This window comes from Tachyglossus aculeatus, chromosome 6, assembly GCF_015852505.1.
Source record: "Tachyglossus aculeatus isolate mTacAcu1 chromosome 6, mTacAcu1.pri, whole genome shotgun sequence".
Classification (NCBI taxonomy): Eukaryota; Metazoa; Chordata; class Mammalia; order Monotremata; family Tachyglossidae; genus Tachyglossus; species Tachyglossus aculeatus.
The window spans coordinates 4,621,469-4,643,238 of record NC_052071.1 but is presented as its reverse complement, the minus strand read 5'-3'; the positions used below and the strand labels follow the sequence as shown (position 1 = coordinate 4,643,238).

The window sequence follows — 21,770 nt, the reverse complement described above, 5'->3', positions numbered from 1 at the left end:
CCTCAAGACCACCCCCACACCCCTCTCTTGGTTCCTCAGGACCCTCCACACATCCCCAGTCTTTCCTCAGGACCCCCCAAACTCCTCTTCATTCCTCAGGACCCTCTCTGCCCCGCACTCTTTCCTCAAGACCACCCCCAAACCCCTCTCTTCGTTCCTCAGGACCCTCCACACACCCCCAGCCTTTCCTCAGGATCCTCCTCCAAACTCCTCTTCATTCCTCAGGACCCCCCCCCTCCATCCCCCAAGATTTCCTCACCCCCTCACTCTTTCCTCCCACCCCACTCTTTCCTCAGGACCCTCCGCCATCCCCTCTTTGCTCCTCAGGGGACCACGTCCGGCCACCCCGTCCGACCCCCGTCCACCATGGCCCCGGGCCGGAGGGTCCGCCAGGCGCTGGGCATCTTCGGGGAGAAGCTGGCCCGCCGCCGGCCTCTGGAGCCGGGCCCGGGGGCCGAGACCCGCTTCTCTCGCTGCCTGAGCGGCCTGGACCTGGTGGCCCTCGGGGTGGGCAGCACCCTGGGCGCGGGCGTCTACGTCCTGGCCGGCGAGGTGGCCAAGGACAAGGCCGGCCCGTCCATCGTCCTCTGCTTCCTGGTGGCCGCCCTGTCGTCCGTGCTGGCCGGCCTCTGCTACGCCGAGTTCGGGGCCCGCGTCCCCCGCGCCGGTTCGGCCTACTTGTACAGCTACGTCACCGTCGGGGAGCTGTGGGCCTTCACCACTGGATGGAACCTCATCCTCTCCTATGTCATCGGTGAGGACCCCGGGGCCGGGTGACCGACTCCCGGTGGCGTGGCCCCGTGGAAAGGGCGCGGGCCTTGGACTTAGAGGTCGTGGGTTCAAATCCCGGCTTTGGGCAAGTCGCTTCGCTTCTCTGGGCCTCAGTTCCCTCACCTGGAAAATGGGGATGAAGACTGGGAGCCCCCCGTGGGACAACCTCATCACCTTGGAACCTCCCCGGCGCTTTAGAACATGTTGCCAACTTGTACTCCCCAAGCGCTTGGTACAGTGCTCTGCACACAGTAAGCGCTCGATAAATACGATTGAATTAGAACAGTGCTTGGCACATAGTAAGCGCTTAATAAATGCTATCATTATTATTATTATTATTATTACCGGCCCGGTGAGGATTGCGGTGATCGGGCTGTTCCCGGGGGGCGCTTACGACGGGCCGGGCACTGTTCTAGGTGCCAGGGTGAGTGCAGAGCACTGGGCTAAGCGCTGGGGAGAGGACGGTACGACAGAGTTGGGAGGCACGGACCTTGCCCGTCATCAGTCGCTGGTATTTACTGAGCGCTGACGGTGTGCAGAGCGCTGGGCTAAGCGCTTGGGAGAGGATGAGACAGCAGAATTGGGAGACAGGTTCCCTGCCTATAGATCAATCAAACAATCAATGGGGTTTATCTTTCATTCATTCATTCATTCATTCGTATTTATTGAGCGCTTACTGTGTGCAGAGCACTGGACTAAGCGCTTGGGAAGTACAAGCTGGCAACATATAGAAATGGTCCCTACCCAACAGTGGGCTCACAGTCTAGAAGAGGGAGACAGAGAACAAAACAAAACGTATGAACAAAATAAAATAAGTAGAATAAATATGTACAAATAAAATAAATAAATATCGAGCCCTGACGGTGTGCAGAGCACTGGGCTAAGCGCTTGGGAGAGGACGAGACGGCAGAGTTGGGAGACGGGTTCCCTGCCTATATATCAGACAATCAATGGGGTTTATCGAGCCCCGACTGTGTGCTGAGCACTGGGCTAAGCGCTTGGAAGAGGACCATCCCACAGAGTTGGTAGACACCTTCTCTGCCCAGAATTAATCAATCACTGGTATTTATTGAGGGCTTATGATGTACACAGCACTGTACTAAGCGCTTGGGAGAGGACGGTACCACAGAATTAGCAGACTCGTTCCCTGCCCACAACGAGCTGACAGTCTAGATTAGAATCCCCATCTTACCATCGTGGAAACTGAGGCACAGAGAATTGAAGCGACTTGCCCGAGATCCCAAAGCAAGCAGCAGGTGGAGCCGGAATTAGAATCCGGGTCCTCGGATTCAATCAACCAATCCATCAACCGTATTTATTGAGCGCTTACTGTGTGCAGAGCACTGTACTAAGCGCTTGGGAAGTACAAGCTGGCAACACATAGAGACAGTCCCTACCCAACAGTGGGCTCACAGTCTAGAAGGGGGAGACAGAGAACAAAACCAAACATACTAACACAATAAAATGAACAGAATAGATAGGTACAAGCAAAATAAATAAATAGAGTAATAAATATGTACAAACATATATACATATCAACATATAGAGGCCTGGGTTCTTCCCATTGGGCCGCCCGCGCTGCTTCTCAATCCTCAAAACCGGCTGTGACATCTGGCAAGCGTGGAGCGTCTGTCCGTCAATCGATGGTCATTATTGAGCGCTTACGGTGCACAGAGCACTGGACTAAGCGCTGGGGAGAGGACAATAAAACAATAGAACAGATACATCCCCTGCCCACGGCCGGCTGACGGTATTTGCCAAGCACTGGGTCAGATGCCCGCGTCCTGCCTCTGTCCTGGACGCCCTCCCACCTCAAATCCCGCAGCCCACCGCTCTCCCCACTTCAAAGCCTTACGGAAGGCCCGTCTCCTCCAGGAGGCCTTCCCTGACTGCGCCTTCCCACTTTTCCTCTTCCGCGTCGCCCCGACTTCTGCTCCCTTCCTTCATCCCCCAACTTGTTGCCAACTTGTACTTCCCAAGCGCTTAGTACAGTGCTCTGCACACAGTAAGCACTCAATAAATACGATTGATTGATTGATCCCCCCCCATCCCAGCCCCGCACCCCCTCCATCCCCTTCCCTCGTTTCTTTCTTTCCCTTCCTGCCCGTCTCCCCGCTCTAGACTGTCGGCTCCTTGGGGGCGGGAAATGGGTCTGCATTATCATCCTGGGTTCAAAATCCCGGCTCTGCCAGGTGTCAGCTGTGTGACTTTGGGCGAGTCGCTTCATTTCTCTGTGCCTCAGTTACCTCATCCAGTGGGGATTAAGACTGTAAACCCCCATGTGGGACAACCTGATCACCTTGTAACCTCCCCAGCCCTTAGAACAGTGCTTAATAAATGCCATCATCATTATTATTATTATGTCTGCTGCGTGACCTTGGGCGACTTCACTTCTATGCGCCTCAGTGACCTCATCTGGAAAATGGGGATTGACTGTGAGCCCCCCGTGGGACAACTTGATCACCTTGTTACCTCCCCAGCGCTTAGAATGGTGCTTGGCACATAGTAAGCGCTTAACAAATACCATTATTATTATTATTATTATCTCGTCCCCAATGGAAAGAGCACGGACTTTGGAGTCAGAGGTCATAGGTTCAAATCCCGACTCCGCCAATTGCCAGCTGTGTGACTTGGGGCAAATCACTTCACTTCTCTGTGCCTCAGTTCCCTCATCTGTAAAATGAGGATGAAGACCGTGAGCCCCCCGTGGGGCAACCTGATCACCTTGTAACCCCCTCCAGCGCTCAGAACAGTGCCTTGCACATAGTAAGCGCTTAATAAATGCTATTATTATTATTATTATTGTAATTATCTCGTCCCCTCCCGAGCGCTCAATAAGGACAACGGACGGGCCCACTGACCTGCGGCGTCTCACCGGTCTCCCTCCAGGGACGGCTAGCGTGGCCCGGGCCTGGAGCTCCGCCTTCGACAACCTGATTGGGAACCGGATCTCTGCCACCCTGCAGGAGGCCGTGCCCCTCGGGGTGCCCCACGTCCTGGCCGAGTACCCCGACTTCTTCGCCTTCGGCCTCGTGCTGCTGCTGACGGGTGAGGGGCCGGGGGCACGCGCGTCCGGTCGGCGGCTTCGCCCTCGGCCGCCCGGCGAAGGCGTTTCGGGGGGCGCCGGGGTGGGCCGGGCGGAGGGAGGGCTACCCCGCTGACATCCCCCGTGGCCACCCAGGGCTGCTGGCCCTGGGGGCCAGCGAGTCGGCACTGGTGACCAAGGTGTTCACGGGCGTGAACCTGCTGGTCCTCGGGTTTGTCATCGTATCCGGCTTCGTCAAGGGCGACCTGCGCAACTGGCGGCTGGCGGCCGATGACTACGCGTTGGACTCCCCCGGACCCAATGACACCTACAGGTCAGGCCCCGGGGGGGCCGTCCTATCGTTATAATAATAACGATAGGAACGATGGCATTTGTTAAGCGCTTACTCTGGGCCAAGCACTGTTCTGAGCACCGCGGTAGAGACTGGGTCATCGGGTTGTCCCCCGTGGGGCTCACGGTCTCCATCCCCATATGACAGGTGAGGGAACTGAGGCCCAGAGAAGTGAAGTGACTGGCCCAAAGTCACCCAGCTTACAATTGGCGGAGCCGGGATTTGAACCCCTGACCTCTGACTCTAAAGCCCGGGCTCTTTCCACTGAGCCGTGCTGCTTCATACCATCATCGTCGTTATTACTATTACATTATTATTAATAATATTAATATTACATTATTATTATTATTACAAGGTGATCAGGTTGTCCCCTGTGGGGCTCACGGTCTCCATCCCCATTTGACAGATGAGGGAACTGAGGCCCAGAGAAGTGAAGTGACTCCCCCAAAGTCACCCAGCTGACAGTTGGGGGAGCCAGGATTTGAACCCCTGACCTCTGACTCTAAAGCCCGAGCTCTTTCCACTGAGCCGTGCTGCTTCATACCATCATCATCATTATTATTATATTATTATTATTAATAATATTATTAATATTACATCATTATTATTACAAGGTGATCAGGTTGTCCCACGGGGGGCTCACGGTCTTCCTCCCCATTTTACAGATGAGGCCCAGAGAAGTGAAGTGACTGGCCCAAAGTCACACAGCAGACACGTGGCGGAGCCGGGATTAGAACCCACATCCTCTGACTCCCAAGCCCAGGCTCTGTCCACAAAGCCATGCTGCTTCTCCTAATAATAATAATTGTGGTATCTGTTAAGCGCTTACTATGTTGCCAACTTGTACTTCCCAAGCGCTTAGTACAGTGCTCCGCACACAGTAAGCGCTCAATAAATACGATTGATTGATTACTACGTGCCAGGCACTGTTCCAAGCGCTGGGGGAGATCTAAGCTAATCGGTTGCGGGGGGAAGGGTCCCTGTCCCCCGTGGGGCTCCCGGTCTTCATCCCCATTTTCCAGATGAGGAAACCGAGGCCCGGGGAAGGGAAGTGACCGGCCCAGGGTCAGCCGGCAGCCGAGTGGCCGAGCCGGGATTAGAACCCACGACCTTCCGACCCCCGGGCCCGGGTGGTACCCGCTGGGCCGCGCGGTTTGGCCGGAGGTGACCTCTGACCCGCCCTGCCGCCCCCATCCCCCATTAACCCCTCAGGCTGGGGCCCCTGGGCGCAGGCGGGTTCGTGCCCTTCGGCCCCGACGGCATCCTGAGGGGAGCGGCCACCTGCTTCTACGCCTTCGTCGGCTTCGACTGCATCGCCACCACGGGTGACCAAAGCCCCTCGGCCGGACCCCCGCCCCGGGACGCCCCCCGCCCCCGGGATCCTCCAACCCCCCTCCAGGATCTCCCGGCCTACTCCGCTGCGGCCCATCCCGGCCTGCTCCGGGAATCTCTCTCCCACCCGTGCCCGCTCCCGGTTGCCCGGCTCGGCCTAGAGGGTGGAAGGAAGTAGCGACTGGGGGAGGTGGTCACCCCCTGATCGCCCCCGCTTCCCCTCGCCTGGGCAGGAGAAGAGGCCCGCGACCCCCAGCGCACCATCCCGACGGGCATCGTGGTATCCCTGCTGGTCTGCTTCGTGGCCTACTTCGGGGTGTCGGCGGCGCTGACCCTGATGATGCCCTACTACCTGCTGCGCCCCGAGAGCCCCCTGCCCGAGGCCTTCCGCCACGTCGGCTGGGCCCCCGCCCGCTACGTGGTGGCCGTCGGCTCGCTCTGCGCCCTGTCCACCAGGTCGGTGGCCAGTCCGCCCCCTCCCCCGGGCCCCCCGAGGGGCGCGGAGGGAGGCCGGGGGGGCGCGAGGTGGGCCCTCTGACCCTCCCGGCGGGCACCGTGCCCTCCCGCAGCCTCCTGGGATCCATGTTCCCGATGCCAAGGGTCATCTTCGCCATGGCGGAGGACGGGCTCCTCTTCCGGCCCCTGGCCCTCGTCCACGCCCGGACGCGCACACCCCTCGTGGCCACCGTCGCCTCGGGCCTTGTCGCAGGTTCGAGACGGGGCCGGGCTGGGGGTCGCCCCAAGTCCAGCGGCGGGAGGGGTCCTGGGGAACGGAAACCCTTCGGGACAACGGCGACGGCATCATTTGACAAGCTAGAAATAACAACCGGGGTGTCGGTGAGGCGCTTACGAGGTGCCGGGCCCTGTACTAAGCGCTGGGGTGGGTCGGACCCAGTCCCTGTCCCCCGTGGGGCTCACAACCTCCACCCCCATTTTCCAGGAGGGAACGGGGGTCCGGAGAAGTAAAGTGACTCGACCAAGGTCACCCAGCAGGCAAGCGGCGGAGCCGGCATTAGAACCCGAGTCCTTCGGACTCCCAGGCTCCGATTTATTCATTCAATCGTATTTATTGAGCGCTTACTGTGTGCAGAGCACCGTACTGAGCGCTGGGGAAGTACAAGTTGGCATCTGATGCCTCTCTGATGATGGCGAATCCCATCATCGTTATTATTATTAGCTGGTATTTCCCCCGGCGCTTACAGCAGTGCTTGACACATAGTAAGCGCTTAACAAATGTCGTCTTTACTACAAAGCAAATCGGGTTGGACACAGTCTAGGCATCCATTCGTTCATTGTCGTGTTTATTAATAATAATAATGATGGCATTTGTTATGCGCTTACTAAGTGTAAAGCACTGTTCTTAAGCACTTACGGTCAATCGTATTTATTGAGCACATTCATTGTCGTGTTTATTAATAATAATAATGATGGCATTTGTTAAGCGCTTACTATGTGCAAAGCACTGTTCTAAGCGCTGAGCACTGTTCTTAAGCACTTACGGTCAATCGTATTTATTGAGCGCTTATTGGGTGCAGAGCACTGTACTAAACGCTCGGGAGAGGACAGTATAACAGACACACTCCCTGCCCACAACGAGCTTGCGGTCTAGAGGGACTAATAATGATGGCATTTGTTAAGCGCTTACTACGAGCCAAGCACTGCTCTAAGCGCCGGGGTGGATCCAATCAGGTTGTCCCCCATGGGTACCACAGTTTCAAATCCCCATTTTCCAGATGAGGGAACTGAGGCCCAGAGAAGTGAAGCGGCTTCCCCAAGGTCACACAGCAGACAAGCGGCGGCGCCGGGATTAGAACCCACGCCCTTTGACTCCCAAGCCCGGGGCCCTTTCCGCTAAGCCACGCTTACCGTGTGCAGAGCACTGTACTAAGCGCTGGGAGAAAGCACAATACAACCGTAAAGGGTGATAATCCCTGCCCACGACAAGCTCCCCTTTTTCCTCTGCTTCCCCTCCATTCCCCATCTGTCCCCCTCATTCATTCATTCAATCGTATTTATTGAGCGCTTACCGTGTGCAGAGCACTGTACTAAGTGCTGGGGGAAAGCACAACACAACCGCAAAGAGTGATAATCCCTGCCCACGACAAGCTCCCCTTTTCCTCTGCTTCCCCTCCATTCCCCATCTATCCCCCTCATTCATTCATTCGTATTTATTGAGCGCTTACTGTGTGCAGAGCACTGTACTAAGCGCTTGGGAAGCACAAGTTATGAAGGAGGTAGGGCAGGGGGATGGGGAGGAGGAGGAGAGGAAAAAGGGGGCTCAATCTGGGAAGGCCTCTTGGAGGAGGTGAGCTCTCAGTAGCCCTCCCCGCCCCCCACCATATTTCGTATTTCTAATTATAATTCTATTTATTTTTAATATTATATAGATGATAGCTATAATTCCATTTATTTATAATGACGCTCCTGATCCCTGCTGACTTGTTTGGATGCCCGTCTCCCCCGCTTGTAGACTGGGAGCCCGTTGTGGGCGGGGATGGTGTCTCTTGGTTGCTGAATCGCACTTCCGAAGCGCTTAGTACGGTGCTCTGCCCACAGTAGGCGCTCAGTAAATGCCACGGGGCGAATGAACGAGCCAACAGCAGTAGGGGGGAGATAACGCGGGTGACCGGGCCTGCTTGTTTTGTTCTCTGTCTCCCCTTTCTAAACTGTGAGCCCGCTGTTGGGTAGGGACCGTCTCTGTATGTTGCCGACTTGTGCTTCCCAAGCGCTTAGTACAGTGCTCTGCACACAGTAAGCACTCAATAAATACGATTGATTGATTGATTGATTGTCTCTCCACAGCTATCATGGCCTTCCTGTTCGAACTGAGCGACCTGGTGGATTTAATGTCAATCGGGACGCTCTTGGCCTACTCCTTAGTAGCCGTCTGTGTCCTAATCCTCAGGTGAGCTCCGTCTATCCGGCGTTAGATCGGACGCCCATTAGAGACCCCGGTAATAATAATAATGATGATGATGATAGCATTTATTAAGTGCTTACTATGTGCAAAGCACCGTTCTAAGCACTGGGAGAAGCAGCGTGGCTCAGTGGAAAGAGCACGGGCTTTGGAGTCAGAGGTCATGGGTTCGAATCCCAACTCCGCCACATGTCTGCTGTGTGACCTTGGGCAAGTCACTTAGCTTCTCTGAGCCTCAGTTACCTCATCTGTAAAATGGGGATTAAGACTGTGAACCCCACATGGGACAACCTGATCACTTTGTATTCCCCCCAGCGCTTAGAACAGTGCTTTGCACATAGTAAGTGCTTAACAAATGCCAACATTAGTATTATTATCAGGTTATCCCACGGGGGGCTCACGTTCTTCATCCCCATTTTCCAGATGAGGGAACTGAGGCCCAGAGAAGCGAAGTGACTCGCCCAAAGTCACACAGCTGATAAGTGGCGGAGCCGGGATTTGAACCCATGACCTCTGACTCCAAAGCCCGGGCTCTTTCCACCGAGCCACGCCGCTTCTCTATAGTACTCTTAGGCGCTCAATAAATACCATCCAATGAATGACTCAAATGCCCTTGAGTCGTTTCCTAGTTCTAGCGGCTCAACAAGAAGAAGAAGACTGGGTGGGTTGTTGGGTTTTTTTTTAAAATGGTACTTGTTAAGCGCTTCCAATTTGCCAAACACCGTCCTAAGAACTGGGACAATTTAACAAGTTAACCCGCTTACCTTGTTTCTACTCCACCGCTTAGGACAGTGCCTGGAACATAATAAGCGCTCAACAAATACCATTTTTTTTAAAAAGCAAAAAACCCACCCGTTCTCCCTCCCCCTTGGCCCGTGTGGGTCGGGGATTAGGTTCATTCATTCAATCAACTGCATTTATTGGAATTGTACTTTCCTAGCGCTTAGTACAGCGCTTAGAACCGTGCTTTGCACACAGTAAGCGCTTAATAAATGCCATCATTATTATTAGATTACAGCACTCTGCACACAGTAAGCACTCAATGACTGAATGCATTTATTGAGCATGTGTGGAGCATTGTACTGAGCGCTTGGGAGAGGACACTGGTGATAATATTGATTGTGGTATTTGTCAAGCACTTACTACGTGCCAAGCACTGCACTAAGCGCTAAGGCAAATCGGGTTGGACACGGTCCCCGTCCCAGGTGGGGCTCACAGTCTCAAGTCCCCTTTTCCAGATGAGGCCCTGACCGTGTTCCCCTGCCCCTGCCTCCCTGGCCCTGACTGTCTTCCCCTGCCGCTGCCTCCCTGGCCCTGACCCTCTTCCCCTGCCCCTGCCTCCATGGTCCTGACCGTCTGCCCCTGCCTCTGTGCCTCCCTGGCCCTGACCGTCTGCCCCTGCCTCCCCGGCCCTGACCGTCAGCCCCTGCCTCTGCCTCCCTGACCATCTTCCCCTGCCCCTGCCTCCCTGACCCTGACCCTGACCCTCTTCCCTTGCCTCTGCCTCCCTGACCCTGAGCCTGAACCTCTTCCCCTGCCTCCCTGGCCCTGACCGCCTGCCCCTGCCTCTGCCTCCATGACTGTCTGCCCCTGCCCCTGCCTCCCTGGCCCTGACCCACTTCCCCTGCGGCTGCCTCCCTGACCCTGACCCTGACCCTGACCCTCTTCCCTTGCCCCTGCCTCCCCGGCCCTGACCCTCTTCCCCTGCCCCTGCCTCCCTGACCCTGACCCTCTTCCCCTGCCCCTGCCTCCCTGACCCTGACCGTCTTCCCCTGCCGCTGCCTCCCTGGCCCTGACCCTCTTCCCCTGCCCCTGCCTCCCTGACCCTGACCGTCTTCCCCTGCCGCTGCCTCCCTGGCCCTGACCCTCTTCCCCTGCCCCTGCCTCCTCTGGCCCTGACCGTCTGCCCCTGCCCCTGCCTCCCTGGCCCTGACCGCCTTCCCCTACCCCTGCCTCCCCGGCCCTGACCATCTTCCCCTGCCCCTTCCTCCCTTGCCCTGACCGTCTTCCCCTGCTGCTGCCTCCCCGGCCCTGACCGTCTGCCCCTGCCCCTGCCTCCCTGGCCCTGACCCTCTTCCACTGCCCCTGCCTCCCTGGCCCTGACCGTCTTCCCCTGCCCCTGCCACCCTGGCCCTGACCCTCTTCCCTTGCCCCTGCCTCCCCGGCCCTGACCTTCTTCCCCTGCCTCTGCCTCCCTGGCCCTGACCCTCTTCCCCTGCCTCTGCCTCCCCGGCCCTGACCGCCTGCCCCTGCTTCTGCATCCCTGGCCCTGACCGTCTTCCCCTGCCCCTGCCTCCCTGCCCCTGGCCCTGACCCTCTTCCCCTGCCCCTGCCTCCCCGGCCCTGACCGTCTTCCCCTGCCCCTGCCTCCCCGGCCCTGACCGTCTTCCCCTGCCCCTGCCTCCCCGGCCCTGACCGTCTTCCCCTGCCCCTGCCTCCCCGGCCCTGACCGTCTTCCCCTGCCCCTGCCTCCCCGGCCCTGACCGTCTTCCCCTGCCCCTGCCTCCCCGGCCCTGACCCTCTTCCCCTGCCCCTGCCTCCCTGGCCCTGACCATCTTCCCCTGCCTCTGCCTCCCTGACCGTGACCCTCTTCCCCTGCCCCTGCCTCCCTGGCCCTGACCATCTTCCCCTACCTCTGCCTCCTTGACCCTGCCCCTGCCCCTGCCTCCCTGACCCTGACCCTCTTTCCCTGCCCCTGCCTCTCTGGCCCTGACCGTCTTCCCTTGCCCCTGCCTCCCTGACCCTGTCCCTCTTTCCCTGCCCCTGCCTCTGCCTCCCGGGCCCTGACCATCTTCCCCTGCCCCTGCCTCCCCAGCCCTGACCATCTGCCCCTGCCCCTGCCTCTGCCTCCCGGGCCCTGACCATCTTCCCCTGCCCCTGCCTCCCCAGCCCTGACCGTCTGCCCCTGCCTCCCTGGCCCTGACCCTCTTCCCCTGCCCCTGCCTCCCCGGCCCTGACCGTCTTCCCGTACCCCTGCCTCCCTGGCCCTGACTGTCTGCCCCTGCACCCTCTTCCCCTGCCCCTGCCTCCCCGGCTCTGACCCTCTTCCCCTGCCTCTGCCTCCCTGGCCCTGACCGCCTGTCCCTGCCTCCCTGGTCCTGACCGTCTGCCCCTGCCCCTGCCTCCCCGGCCCTGACCGTCTGCCCCTGCCCCTGCCTCCCCGGCCCTGACCCTCTTCCCCTGCCCCTGCCTCCCTGGCCCTGACCCTCTTCCCCTCCCTGTCTCCCTGGCCCTGACCGTCTGCCCCTGCCCCTGCCTCCCCGGCCCTGACCGTCTTCTCCTGCCCCTGCCTCCCTGGCCCTGACCGTCTTCCGCTGCCTCTGCCTCCCTGGCCCTGACCGTCCTCCCCTGCCCCTTCCTCCCCGGCCCTAACCGTCTGCCCCTGCCTCCCTGGCCCTGACCGTCTTCCGCTGCCCCTGCCTCCCTGGCCCTGACTGTCTGCCCCTGCCCCTGCCTCCCTGGCCCTGACGGTCTTCCCCTACCCCTGCCTCCCTGGCCCTGACCGTCTTCCCCTGCCCTTGCCTCCCTGGCCCTGACCGTCTTCCCCTGCCCCTGCCTCCCCGGACCTGACCGTCTTCCCCTGCCCCTGCCCCTGCCTCCCCGGCCCTGACCCTGTTCCCCTGCCCCTGCCTCCCTGGCCCTGACCCTGTTCCCCTGCCCCTGCCTCCCTGGCCCTGACCCTCTTCCCCTGCCCCTGCCTCCCTGGCCCTGACCGTCTGCCCCTGCCCCCCCGGCCCTGACCATCTTCCCCTGCCTCTGCCTCCCTGGCCCTGACCATCTGCCCCTGCCTCCCTGGCCCTGACCCTGTTCCCCTGCCCCTGCCTCCTCGGCTCTGACCGTCTGCCCCTGCCTCTGCCTCCCTGGCCCTGACCCTCTGCCCCTGCTTCTGCCTCTGCCTCCCGGGCCCTGACCCTCTTCCCCTGCCTCTGCCTCCCTGACCCTGACCGCCTTCCCCTGCCCCTGCCTCCCTGGCCCTGACCGTCTTCCCCTGCCTCTGCCTCCCTGACCCTGACCCTCTTTCCCTTGCCCCCTGCCTCCCTGGCCCTGACCCTCTTCCCCTCCCTGCCTCCCCGGCCCTGACCCTCTGCCCCTGCCCCTGCCTCCCTGGCCCTGACCGCCTTCCCCTACCCCTGCCTCCCCGGCCCTGACCCCCTTCCCCTGCCTCTGCCTCCCTGACCCTGACCGTGACCCTCTTCCCCTGCCTCTGCCTCCCTGGCCCTGACCATCTTCCCCTACCTCTGCCTCCCTGACCGTCTTCCCCTGCCCCTGCCTCCCTGGCCCTGACCCTCTTTCCCTGCCCCTGCCTCCCTGGCCCTGACCCTCTTCCCCTGCCTCCCTGGCCTGACCATCTTCCTGTGCCCCTGCCTCCCTGGCCCTGACCGTCTGCCCCTGCCTCTACCTCCCTGGCCCTGACCAGGAGTCTTCCCCTGCCCCTGCCTCCCCGGCCCTGACCATCTGCCCCTGCCTCTGCCTCCCTGTCCCTGATCATCTGCCCCTGCCTCCCCATCCCTGACCATCTGCCCCTGCCTCTGCCTCCCTGTCCCTGATCATCTGCCCCTGCCTCTGCCTCCCTGTCCCTGATCATCTGCCCCTGCCTCCCTGTCCCTGACCGTCTGCCCCTGCCTCTACCTCCCTGGCCCTGACCAGGAGTCTTCCCCTGCCCCTGCCTCCCCGGCCCTGACCATCTGCCCCTGCCTCTGCCTCCCTGTCCCTGATCATCTGCCCCTGCCTCCCCGTTCCTGACCGTCTGCCCCTGCCCCTGCCTCCCTGGCCCTGACCCTCTTCCAATGCCCCTGCCTCCCTGATCCTGAACCTCTTCCCCTGCCTCTGTCTCCCTGGCCCTATCTTCCCCTGCCCCTGCCTCCCCGGCCCTGACCGTCTTCCCGTGCCCCTGCCTCCCTGTCCCTGACTGTCTGCCCCTGCCCCTGCCTCCCTGGCCCTGACCCTCTTCCTCTGCCTCCCTGGCCCTGACCGTCTTCCCCTGCCCCTGCCTCCCTGGCTGTGACCGTCTTCCCCTGCCGCTGCCTCCCTGGCCCTGACCGTCTGCCCCTGCCTCCCCGGCCCTGACCCTCTTCCCCTGCCTCTGCCTCCCTGGCCCTGACCGTCTGCCCGTGCCCCTCTGTGACCCTGGCCTTGACCATCTGCTCCTGCCTCCCTGGCCCTGACCGTCTGCCCCTGCCCCTGCCTCCCCGGCCCTGACCATCTTCCCGTGCCCCTGCCTCCCTGGCCCCGACCCTCTTCCACTGCCCCTGACTCCCTGGCCCTGACCCTCTTCCCCTGCCTCTGTGCCTCCCTGGCCCTGACCATCTGCCACTGACTCCCTGGCCCTGACCGTCTTCCCCTGCCCCTGCTTCCCTGGCCCTGACCCTCTTCCCCTGCCCCTGCCTCCCTGGCACTGACCATGTTCCCCTGCCTCTGCCTCCCTGGCCCTGACTATCTTCCGCTGCCCCTGCCCCCCTGGCCCTGACCCTCTTCCCCTGCCCCTGCCCCTGCCTCTGCCTCTCTGGCCCTGACCGCCTTCCCCTGCCTCTGCCTAGCTGGCCCTGACCGTCTGCCTCTGCCCCTGCCTCTGCCTCCCTGGCTGTGTTCCCCTGCCCCTGACTCCCCGGCCCCGACCGTCTTCCCCTGCCTCTGCCTCCCTGGCCCTGACCATTTGGCCCCTGCCTCCCTGGCCCTGACTGTCTTCCCCTGCCTCTACCTCCCTGGCCCTGACCATCTGCCCCTGCCTAGCTGGCCCTGACCGTCTTCCCCTGCCCCTGCCTCCCTGGCCCTGACCCTCTTCCCCTGCCTCTGCCTAGCTGGCCCTGACCGTCTGCCCCTGACTCTGCCTCCCTGGCCCTGACCACCTGCCCCTGCCCCTGCCTTTGCCTCCCTGGCCGTGTTCCCCGGCCCCTGCCTCCCTGGCCCTGACTGTCTGCCCCTGCCCCTGCCCCTGCCTCCCCGGCCTTGACCGTCTTCCCCTGCCTCTGCCTCCCTGGCCCTGACCATTTGCCCCTGCCTCCCTGGCCCTGTCCGTCTGCCCCTGCCCCTTCCTCCCTGGCCCTGACCGTCTTCCCCTGCCGCTGCCTCCCTGGCCCTGACCATCTTCCCCTGCCCCTGCCTCCCTGGCCCTGACCATCATCCCCTGCCTCTGCCTCCCTGGCCCTGACCGTCTTCCCCTGCCTCCCTGGCCCTGACCCTCTTCCCCTGCCCCTGCCTCCCTGGCCCTGACCGTCTGCCCCTGCCTCTGCCTTCCTGGCCTGACCGTCTGCCCCTGCCTCCCCGGCCCTGACCCTCTTCCCCGGCCCCTGCCTCCCTGGCCCTGACCCTCTTCCCCTGCCCCTGCCTCTGCCTTCCTGGCCTGACCGTCTGCCCCTGCCTCCCTGGCCCTGACCCTCTTCCCCGGCCCCTGCCTCCCTGGCCCTGACCGTCTTCCACTGCCTCTGCCTCCCCAGCCCTGACCCTCTTCCCCTGGCCCTGCCTCCCCGGCCCTGACTGCCTGCCCCTGCCTCTGCCTCCCCGGCCCTGACGGTCTGCCCCTGCCTCTGCCTCCCCGACCCTGACCGTCTGCCCCCGCCCATGCCTCCCCGGCCCTGACCCCCTTCCCCTGCCCCTGCCTCCCTGGCCCTGACCCGCTTCCAGGCCGTCCATCCATCCATCCATCCCCTGGCCCCCTCCTACCTCCCCTCCCTTCTGTCCTTGTCCAGCCCAGCCCGCACCCTCTGCTCCTCCGCCGCTGATCTCCTCACCGTTAGGCCTCGCTCTCGCCCGTCCCGCCGTCGACCCCCGGCCCACGACATCCCCCGGGCCTGGAATGCCCTCCCTCTGCCCATCCACCAAGCTAGCTCTCTTCCTCCCTTCAAGGCCCTACTGAGAGCTCACCTCCTCCAGGAGGCCTTCCCAGACTGAGCCCCTTCCTCTCCCCCTCGTCCTTCTCCATCCCCCTCATCTTACCTCCTTCACCTTCCCCACAGCACCTGTATATATGTTTGTACATATTTATTACTCTATTTATTTTACTTGTACATAGCTATTCTATTTATTTTATTTTGTTAGTATGTTTGGTTTTGTTCTGTCTCCCCCTTTTAGACTGTGAGCCCACTGTTGGGTAGGGACTGTCTCTATATGTTGCCGACTTGTACTTCCCAAGCGCTTAGTACAGTGCTCTGCACACAGTAAGCGCTCAATAAATACGATTGATTGATTGATTGATTGATGAGGGAACTGAGGCCCAGAGAAGTAAAGCAACCTGCCCAAGGTCACCCAGCAGACAGGTGGCGGAGCCAGGATTAGAACCCGTGACCTCTGACTTCCGGGCCCGGGCTTTATATAGCAATAAACAGACGCATTCCCTGCCCACATTCATTCATTCATTCAATCGTATTTATTGAGCGCAATGAGATTACCCATCCTGATGATCGTGTATTCACTCATTCAATCGTATTTGAGCGCTTACCGCATGCAGAGCACTGGACTAAGCGCTTGGAAAGTACAATTCATTCATTCATTCGGTCGTATTTACCGAGCGCTGACTGTGAGCAGAGCACTGGACTAAGCGCTTGGAAAGTACAATTCATTCATTCAGTTGCATTTACCGAGCGCTTACTGTGAGCACAGCACTGGACTAAGCGCTTGGAAAGGACAATTCATTCATTCATTCATATTTACCGAGCGCTTACTGTGAGCAGAGCACTGGACTAAGTGCTTGGAAAGTACAGTTCATTCATTCAGTCGTATTTACCGAGCGCTTACTGTGAGCACAGCACTGGACTAAGCGCTTGGAAAGTACAATTCATTCATTCATTGTCGTATTTACCAAGCGCTTACTGTGAGCAGAGCACTGGATTAAGCGTTTGGAAAGTACAATTCATTCATTCATTCAGTCGTATTTACTGAGCGCTTCCTGTGAGCACAGCACTGGACTAAGTGCTTGGAAAGCACAATTCATTCATTCACTCAGTCGTATTTACTGAGCGCTGACTGTAAGCACAGCACTGGACCAAGCGTTTGGAAAGTACAATTCATTCATTCATTCATTCAGCCGTATTTACCGAGCGCTTACTGTGAGCACAGCACTGGACTAAGTGCTTGGAAAGTACAATTCATTCATTCAGTCAGTCGTATTTACTGAGTGCTTACTGTGAGCACAGCACTGGACTAAGCGCTTGGAAAGTACAATTCGGCAACAGAGAGAGACAATCCCTACCCAACAATGGGCTCGCCGCCTCGAAAGGGGGAGACGGACAACGAAACAGAACGATTCATCCTCCAATCAATCAATCGTATTGATTGAGCGCTTACTGAGTGCAGAGAAATCAATCAATCAATCGTATTGATTGAGCGCTTACTGTGTGCAGAGCACTGTACGAAGCGCTTGGGAAGTACAAGTTGGCAACATAGAGAGACGGTCCCTACCCAACAGTGGGCTCACAGTCACAATGCTTAGCGCAGTACTTGGGGCGTAGTGAGCGCTGCTTCACCAACGCGGTGATTGCTGTTATTCATTCATTCATTCATTCAATCGTATTTATCGAGCGCTTACTGTGCGCAGAGCACTGGACTAAGCGCTTGGGAAGTACAAGTTGGCAACATCTAGAGACGGTCCCTACCCAACAGCGGGCTCGCAGTCTCGAAGGGGGCGAAGGGGCACCGGGGGGTGGGGGGCTCCTCCTCTGACCCCTATTTTCCGGACGCCCCAGGTACCAACCGGACGAGCTGATGGAGCGGAAGGGAGAGGAGCGTGTGGAGCTTCGGTCGGCGAGGGAGGAGAAGACGGGCAGGCAGGAGGGAGGCCCCGGGCATCCGGCGCCCACCCTCTCCCGCCTCCTCTGCCACGCCACCGCCGGCCCGACGCCCGCCTCCGGCCGCCTGGTCTACACCTGTGTCTCTCTGCTGGGTGAGGGGCTTTCCCCGGGGGCAGAGCGGGCGGACGGGCCCGGGGGGCGTCCCCCTGACCCGTCCGGCTCCGCCCGCAGCCGTGGGGCTGACCGCCCTGAGCCTGGTGCTGGCCCAGTGGGCCGAAGAGCTGCTGGCCGGGAGCCCCGTCCCGGTGGCCCTGTTCCTGCTGCTCCTGGGGCTCGTCGCCGGGGTCACCGGGGTCGTCTGGAGGCAGCCGCAGAGCCCCACGCGCCTCAGCTTCAAGGTGACGGCGGACCCCTTCCCTTCCTCCTGACTGACGGCCCTCCTCCCCTCCTCATGGCCTCCAGTCCTCCCTCCCTCTTAGTAATGATAACGATGGCATTTATCAAGCGCTTACTATGTGCCGAGCACTGTTCTACGCGCTGGGGGAGATACAAGGTCATCAGGTTGTCCCCCACTGTTAGGTGGGGACCGTCTCTATATGTTGCCAACTTTAACTTCCCAAGCGCTTAGTACAGTGCTCTGCACAGAGTAAGCGCTCAATAAATACGATTGATTGATTGATTGTACTTCCCACGCACTTAGTACAGTGCTCTGCACCCAGTAAGCGCTCAATACGATTGATTGATTGATTGATTGTCCTTCCCACGTGCTTAGTACAGTGCTCTGCACACAGTAAGTGCTCAATACAATTTATTGATTGATTGATTGTACTTCCCACGTGCTTAGTACAGTGCTCTGCACACAGTAAGCGCTCAATAAATACGATTGATTGATTGATTGTACATCCCACGCGCTTAGTACAGTGCTCTGCACACAGTAAGCGCTCAATAAATATGATTGATTGATTGATTGTACTTCCCACGTGCTTAGTACAGTGCTCTGCACGCAGTAAGCGCTCAATAAACACGATTGAATGAATGAATGAATGTGGGGCCCACGGTCTTCATCCCCATTTTCCAGATGAGGCCACTGAGGCCCAGAGAACTTGCCCCGAGTCACACGAGTGGCGGAGCCGGGATGAGAACCCATGACCTCTGACTCCCAAGCCCGGGCTCTTTCCACTGAGCCACGCTGTCCTTGATAACTGCCAGCCTTCTTAACACTAATAATAATAATGGTGCCCTTACTATGTGCAAAGCACTGCTCTAAGCACTGGGGAGCTACAAGGTGATCAGGTTGTCCCACGTGGGGCTCACGGTCTTAATCCCCATTTTCCAGATGAGGTCACTGAGGCCCAGAGCAGTGAAGTGACTTGCACAAAGTCACCCAGCTGACAAGTGGCGGGGCCGGGATTTGAGCCCATGACCTCTGACTCCAAATCAATTAATCATATTTATTGAGCGCTTACTGTGTGCAGAGCACTGGACTAAGCGCTTGGGAAGTACAAGTTGGCAACATATACTTGCCAAAGCCCAGACTCCAAAGCCCGGGCTCTTTCCACTGAGCCACACTGCTTCTCTCCTTCCCTCTTCTTCCCTCCTTAAGGCCTTCCTCCTGGTGGAGGATATTCCCCCAACTGATTGTCGGCCTCCTTCCCTCCCTCCTGATGGCCTCTCTCCCTTCCTTCCTTCCTTCCTCCTGACCAAAGGCCTCCTTCCCCTTCTATCAATCAATCGTATTTATTGAGCGCTTACTGTGTGCAGAGCACCGTACTAAGCGCTTGGGAAGTACAAGTTGGCAACATAGAGAGACAGTCCCTACCCAACAGTGGGCTCACAGTCTAAAAGGGGGAGACAGAGAACAAAACCAAACACACTAACAAAATAAATAGAATAGATATGTACAGGTAAAATAAATAAATAAATAGAGTAATAAATATGTACAAACATATATACATATATACAGGTGCTGTGGGGAAGGGAAGGAGGTAAGATGGGAAGGAGGGAATCAATCAATCAATCGTATTTATTGAGCGCTTACTGTGTGCAGAGCACTGTACTAAGCGCTTGGGAAGTACAAGTTGGCAACATATAGAGACAGTCCCTACCCACCAGTGGGCTCACAGTCTAAAAGGGGGGAGACAGAGAACAAAACCAAACACACTAACAAAATAAATAGAATAGATATGTACAGGTAAAATAAATAAATAAATAGAGTAATAAATATGTACAAACATATATACATATATACAGGTGCTGTGGGGAAGGGAAGGAGGTAAGATGGGAAGGAGGGAATCAATCAATCAATCAATCGTATTTATTGAGCGCTTACTGTGTGCAGAGCACTGTACTAAGCACTTGGGAAGTACAAGTTGGCAGGAGGTAAGACTGCGAGCCCGCTGTCGGGTAGGGACCGTCTCTAGATGTTGCCAACTTGTCCTTCCCAAGCGCTCAGTCCAGTGCTCTGCACCCAGTAAGCGCTCGATAAATACGACTGAATGAAAGGCCTCCTTCCCCCTGACTGACGGGCAACCCTCCTTCTCTCCCCGACCTCCGGCCGACTCCGTCTCCCTGCCCTCCCGCTTCCTCGCCCCACTCCCTGCCCCGCCATCCTCGCCCTCGTCCATCTCCCCTCAGGTGCCCGTCCTGCCCTTCCTCCCCGTGCTCAGCGTCTTCATCAACGTTTACCTCATGATGCAGCTCAGCGCGGGCACCTGGGCCCGATTCGGAGTCTGGATGGCCCTGGGTGAGTGGCGCGGCCCCCTCCCCGGACCCCGGACCGCCGAGGCCGGTGACCCCCCGCTAAGCCCTGCCCGCCCCCCCAGGCTTCGCCATCTACTTCGGCTACGGGATCCGGCACAGCGTCGAGGGGCAGCGCGGAGACCCCCTGCCCACCAAGACGCGGTCCAGCGACACGTCGGTCTGACCGCCGCCCGGACCCCCGGCCTCGCCCCTGGCAAGACCAGGCTCCTTCCTTCCACAGGGCCCCATGACACGGGGCGCGGGGAAGTTGGGTCAGTAGGGAGAGACGGACAGCTCGTTCTAATCTGGACTCCTTTTTTTCCGTTTTATAGCACACTGGATCATTCCCTTTGTATTAAAAAGGAAAAAAAAAAAACAACGGGCCGTCTGCCTTCTTTTGCAAGCCCCTTCCCCCGTTCATCCCCATTTGACAGACGAGGGAACTGAGGCCCAGAGAATCAATCAATCATATTTATTGAGTGCTTACTGTGTGCAGAGCACTGTACTGGCGCTTGGGAAGTACTGTTAGTACTTTTAGACTGTGAGCCCACTGTTGGGTAGGGACTGTCTCTATATGTTGCCAATTTGTACTTCCCAAGCGCTTAGTACAGTGCTCTGCACATAGTAAGCGCTCGATAAATATGATTGATGATGATGAAGTACAAGTTGGCAACATATAGAGACGGTCTCTACCCAACAGCGGGCTCATCCCACCTACACCCTGCTCTAATAATAAATAATGATGATGGTGATTGTTAAGCGCTTACTTATGTGCCAGGCCCTGTAATAATAACAACTGTGGTATTTGTTAAGCGCTTACTACGTGCCAGGCACTGTACTAAGCGCTGAGGTGGATACAAGCAAATCGAGTTGGACGCACATAATAATAATAATAATGATGGCATTTGTTAAGTGCTTACTATGTGCAAAGCACTGTTCTAAGCCCTGGGGGGGGATACAATGTGATCAAGTTGTCCCATGTGGGGCTCACAGTCTTAATCCCCATTTTTACAGATGACGTAACTGAGGCTCAGAGAAGTTAAGTGACTTGCCCAAGGCCACACAGCAGACTTGTGGTGGAGCCGGGATTCGAACCCACTACCTCTGACTCCAAAGCCCGGGCTCTTTCCACTGAGCCACGCACATGAGTCCCATGTGGGGGCTCGCGGTCTCCATCCCCATTTTCTGGACGAGGGAACTGAGGAACAGAGAATAATAATAATAATGTTGGCATTTGTTAAGTGCCTACTATATTCCAAGCGCTGGGGGGATACAAGGTGATCGAGCTTGTCCCACATGGGGTCTCACAGTCTTAATCCCCATTTTACAGATGAGGGAACTGAGGCACAGAGAAGTGACAGACAAGAAGCGGCAGAGCCGGGATGAGAACCCAGGACCTTCTGATTCCCGGGCCCGGGGTCTACCATACTAGGCCACGCTGATTCCATGCTGCCTTCTGGGGAGCAGAATATCCGGGGAAAATGGGAAGGGGTAGGTTGGAGGCTGAGAGGAGGAGGCTGAAGATGGAGGTTGAGGAGAGGGGCTGAGGAGAGGCTGAGAGGAGGGGACTGAAGATGGAGACTGAGGAGAGGCTGAGGGGGGAGGGCTGAAGATAGAGGCTGGGAGGAGGGGGCTGAAGATGGAGGTTGAGGGAAGGGGGCTGAGGAGAGGCTGAGAGGACAGGGCTGAAGATGGAGGTTGAGGAGAGGAGGCTGAGAGGAGGAGGCTGAGGAGGGGGTTGAAGATAGAGGCTGAGGGGAGAGGCCTGAAAATAGAGGCTAAGAGGAGGGAGTCTGATTAGAGAAGCTGAGGAGGGGGGGGGCTGAAGATGGAGGCTGAGGAGAGGGGGCTGAAGATGGAATTTGAGAGGAGGAGGCTGAAGATAGAGGCTGAGGAGAGGCTGAGGGGAGA

At 58.4% G+C, this 21,770-nt stretch overlaps 1 protein-coding gene across 1 annotated transcript; it reads left to right on the top strand.

Moving 5' to 3' along the window:
• Positions 1–366: 366 nt before the first annotated feature.
• SLC7A3 (solute carrier family 7 member 3) lies at positions 367–20,164 on the top strand. Its single transcript, XM_038748254.1, has 11 exons — positions 367–754; positions 3,661–3,819; positions 3,953–4,130; positions 5,361–5,473; positions 5,714–5,936; positions 6,050–6,189; positions 8,283–8,385; positions 17,076–17,272; positions 17,352–17,518; positions 19,755–19,863; positions 19,943–20,164. The coding sequence occupies exons 1-11, from the start codon at positions 367–369 to the stop codon at positions 20,041–20,043; spliced, it is 1,878 nt and encodes a 625-aa protein (XP_038604182.1). The 3' UTR covers positions 20,044–20,164.
• The last annotated feature ends 1,606 nt before the right edge of the window (positions 20,165–21,770 follow it).

Bases quoted from the DNA above. Each gene is read 5' to 3' on its own strand.
- SLC7A3 (XM_038748254.1), top strand. From the start codon at position 367: ATGGCCCCGGGCCGGAGGGTCCGCCAGGCGCTGGGCATCTTCGGGGAG. The intron at 5,474-5,713 runs GTGACCAAAGCC...TCGCCTGGGCAG, and splicing joins CGACTGCATCGCCACCACGG to GAGAAGAGGCCCGCGACCCC. The intron at 17,519-19,754 runs GTGACGGCGGAC...ATCTCCCCTCAG, and splicing joins CCACGCGCCTCAGCTTCAAG to GTGCCCGTCCTGCCCTTCCT.